Source organism: Triticum aestivum, chromosome 5A, assembly GCF_018294505.1.
Source record: "Triticum aestivum cultivar Chinese Spring chromosome 5A, IWGSC CS RefSeq v2.1, whole genome shotgun sequence".
In the NCBI taxonomy this organism is placed as follows: Eukaryota; Viridiplantae; Streptophyta; class Magnoliopsida; order Poales; family Poaceae; genus Triticum; species Triticum aestivum.
This window is the reverse complement of record NC_057806.1, coordinates 708,197,672-708,201,703: the sequence shown is the minus strand read 5'-3', so window position 1 is coordinate 708,201,703 and position 4,032 is coordinate 708,197,672. Positions and strand designations below refer to the sequence as shown.

Below are 4,032 nucleotides of genomic sequence, written 5' to 3'. Positions count from 1 at the left end.
TAACTTCGCCGAACGGTCCTTTTTTTTAATACGCGCCTAGGGGCAGCCCTGGGGGCCGACGGCTGGGGACCGACTCGCCCCCAGGGCCATTTTTTGCGCCGGCTTACCCCAGGCGGCGCTTTTAAACGCCCTGGAGGGCCAACGGCTGGAGATGCTCTAAGACCCAGCTGCTCCCTTCTTGCCCAGATGAAGACGAAGACAAGGACGATTGAGGTTAGCATTGCCAGGGTGTTGGCGATGACGAACACTTTGAATGTCATCCTGTGCGCCAGAAGAGCGGTACCGTTCTGCTGGTCGTACCCGCCAGGCATGGTGAAGGTGGAAGAGAAGGTCACCGTGGCGATGAGAGTTGCCACGAGGGTGTAGGTCCCCATACATCCTTTGCTGTACATACTGGCTGAAGTCCTTTGTTTCAGGGGGCAGCTGCTGCCCCTTGCATTTGATGGATTCTTCCTTCTTTAGAGCATCTCCAATAGGCGTCGAACGCGCCGCGCGCAAAAAACTGGTTTGCCGTGTGCCCATCGTCTGGTTTAGCGCGGCGCGCAGCGCTGGCTGCAGCAGCCGCGCTAAAATGCAGCGCGCGCGCCGCTCCAGCAGCGCGCAAAAATGCAGCGCGCGTGACTCTCACACAAACAACATATGCATTCCAAAACAGAAGCAAAAAGATCAAACACAAACAAAAATAAATCAAAATAAATAGTTCAATTTCATTATTACAACTCAAACAAACAGTTTATCGTTCAATACAACAAATAGTGCAATAAACACAACATATAGTTCAACAATACAATATCAAACACACAAATCATGATGCTCTTTGTCGTCCATTCCATGCCCATCACTCCTCAATGAGATCCTTCCGAAGATCATTATGTGCTGCGGGACGTCGAATGGCATGATAGGAGGCAACAAAACGGGCCACCCTTTCAGCCCTCCGTCGCACTCGCACCGGATGTCCCAAAAGCTCATACTGAGAGTAGTCTACATCTTGGCCACGCTCATTCTCGATGATCATGTTATGCATGATCACACAAGCATGCATGATGTACCAAAGCATTTTTTGATTCCAAAATCTAGCCGGTCCTCTCACAATAGCAAATTGGGCTTGCAAAATCCCAAATGCTCTCTCCACATCTTTTCTAGCCGCCGCCTGAGCATTGTGGAAATCAAGTTCTTTCTTACCTTCTGGCTTTTTCAACGGCTTGACAAAGGTTTTCCACTTTGGATAGATGCCATCCGCTAGATAATAGCCATAGTTGTATGTACGGCCATTTGCTACAAACTGCACTGGTGGCAACTCCCCATTTGCAATCTTACTCATCAGTGGTGACCGGTTGACAACATTGATGTCATTCAAAGATCCAGGCATTTCAAAGAATGCATGCCAAATCCAAGTCTCTTGATCGGCCACCGCTTCAAGGATTATAATGGAACCCTTTTTTTGGCCGTGGAATTGCCCATGCCATGCCTTTGGACAATTCTTCCAACTCCAATGCGTGCAATCTATTGAGCCAAGCATGCCAGGAAAGCCGCGAGCTTTGTTCATCGCCAAAAGCCTTGCGACGTCTTCAGCGGTGGGAGATCTCAAATACTCCTCGCCAAACACTTGCACAATTCCGACTGTGAAGCGCTTGACACACATGATAGCTTGGCTCTCACCCATAGCCAAGTGATCATCAACTAGATCAGCCGGTATACCGTATGCCAACATACGCAACGCGGCTGTCACCTTCTGAAAGGTGCTATGCCCGAGCTCTCCGGTGGCATTCCTCCTTTGCTGAAAAAAGTGGTCATGGCTCGCTAGTTTCTCTGCAATGCGCCTGAACAACTCGGTGCTCATCCTAAACCGGCGACGAAAATACGACTCGGGGTATGTGGGATTCTCCGCAAAATAATGCCCGATCAATCTGTTTTGGGCATCGATCCTATCCCTCCAATTTTTTTGCCGACCCATAACCGAACCACCGTGTTTCGGTTTTTTATTAATATGCATAGCTAGGATCATTGCAAGATCCTCCTCCTCTTCCATATCAAATTCTTCTTCGGAAGAATCATACGATGAACTCATCTACAATGTTGAATACTATGCTATAAATAAAAAACTACAATCAACATGCACGAAATTCATGGCTTTTGAGCAATACATACCTTCTAGGCGTTTTGTCGAACACCTAGCGGGCGCCAAGCGGCAGCGAGCGCGCGGGCGCTGTTCGTCGGTGGACCAGCACGCGCGTGGGGCGGCGGGCCTAGAGGGGGGCCGGAGAAAGCGCGCGCGGGGCGGGTATAGGCCGGGGAAGCGCCGGAACGGTCGCCGGGTGGCGCGGTCGGCGGCGGCGGCGCGGCTGGAGGGAGGGTGGGAGGTGCGAGCGAGCGCGCGAGAGTCCAGCACGCGGGAGCGGGCGCAGCAAATAAGCGGCGCGCGATTGCGTTTCGGCCGGCGCGCTGGACTACGTATGCCGCGCGCGCGGTTTTCGCGCGCCCGTTGGAGCAGCTCTTCCGGTTGCGCACGCGCTAAAAAGGGGATTTTGCGGCGTGGCGCTAGTTTGGCGCGACTGTTGGAGATGCTCTTAGCTCCTTTCAGAAGTATACCTGCTGGAATGAATGATTACATACATATATCTGCATGCAGACATGACATGCAAGTGCTAACATACAACAGTGGGATATGCGGAAGAAAAAATGTACTCCCTTGGTCCCAAATTAAGTGACTCATCAACTTTGTACTAACTGATAGTATTAGTGGAGAGCGTTACCGTGATGCTATCCTCAGATACTGTATGCCTCTCGGTAATGCTCCGTGCGGTTTGGCCGTCCCTGTTGAGAAGGCATGGGTTCACCCTGGGGTTCTTGAGCAGCACCAGGCCAAGCGCTGCTCGATTTAACGAGGCGGCCAGATGAAGCGGCGTGTTGCCTCCGTGGTCGACCCGGTTGATAATCTCCACGCCGCGCACGTACTTGAGCAGGCACCGCACCGGAGCACGTCCACTTTGTCGCTGTCGATGGCCACATGCAACGCGTTCCTGCCGATACTATCAACCATCTCCGTCACGTCGGGGCACCGCGTCAGCATCTCTTTCATTGCCTCTGTTGAGCCGTGGTCGGCGGCGACGTGGAGCGGGGACATGAGCTTCCGATTCCTCCTGTAGGCGAGATCCGACTTCCGGTTGAGTAACAGCTTCACCAGGCGTGCGTTGTTCTTCTGCGCCGCGTAGTGCAGGAGGTTGTTCTCGCTCGAGTCCGTCAGCCCTATATCCAGGATCCACGTCACCTCCGGCAAAATCTCCACCACCCCTGCAGGGCAGCTTGGTCGCTAGTAAATTTGTACTATGTAATTCTACAACACCGACTGACGACATGGGGGAGCATATCAAAGACTTATACTTACGGGTGTGGCCGCCGAGGATGGCCTGGTGCAGGGGGGTGCCGGAGTCGGAAGGGTCATACCTCTCGTGGACCCAGGGCTGGCTGGCGATCTTGGCCACGACGTCGGCGAGGCCCTCCCGGGCGGCGATGTGCAATGCAGCGGCGATGTGCAGTGCAGCGGCGACAGCTTCTCCACGTTGAACGCGTGGCTGCGGCCTGGCTCGGCGTCCAACAGCTTGAGCGCCATGGCACTCCTGCCGTGCTTCACCGCCGCGTGCAGCGGGGTGTCGCCGGCCTTGTTGGCCATTAACAGAGGGTGCGGATGCTCCGCAGGCAATGCGCCTTCGCCGCTGATAAGCAGATCCACCACGTCCAGCTGCCCCGCCCTGGCTGCCAGGTGAAGCGGCGTGTCGCCGTCGGCGTTCTTGCTGAAGAGCAGACTATCGTTCACGCCGAGGGCCTCCTGACGAGCTTGGCGGCGATGTGCAGCGCGGTGTTCCCCCGGGGGGTCTTCGAACTAAGAATGCCGGGGCGCTCCGCCACCAGCTTCCTCACGGCATCTCCAGCCGCGACCTCACGAAGGCCTCCCCAGGCGATTTTTTCGCGTCGGCACCAAAAAAATGGTTCAGTCGCGTCCTCAGGAGCCCGATTTTCGCCGGCCTGGGCCGA

The 4,032-nt window shown here is 54.7% G+C and overlaps 1 protein-coding gene across 1 annotated transcript; it reads right to left on the bottom strand.

The window, feature by feature from the left end:
• Positions 1–2,567: 2,567 nt before the first annotated feature.
• LOC123101864 (ankyrin repeat-containing protein NPR4) lies at positions 2,568–3,670 on the bottom strand. The gene is made up of 4 exons (XM_044523125.1): positions 3,616–3,670; positions 3,386–3,550; positions 2,754–3,291; positions 2,568–2,589 (listed from the first exon to the last, which is right to left on the bottom strand). The coding sequence occupies exons 1-3, from the start codon at positions 3,668–3,670 to the stop codon at positions 2,879–2,881; spliced, it is 633 nt and encodes a 210-aa protein (XP_044379060.1). The 3' UTR covers positions 2,568–2,589; positions 2,754–2,878.
• Between the last annotated feature and the right edge of the window lie 362 nt (positions 3,671–4,032).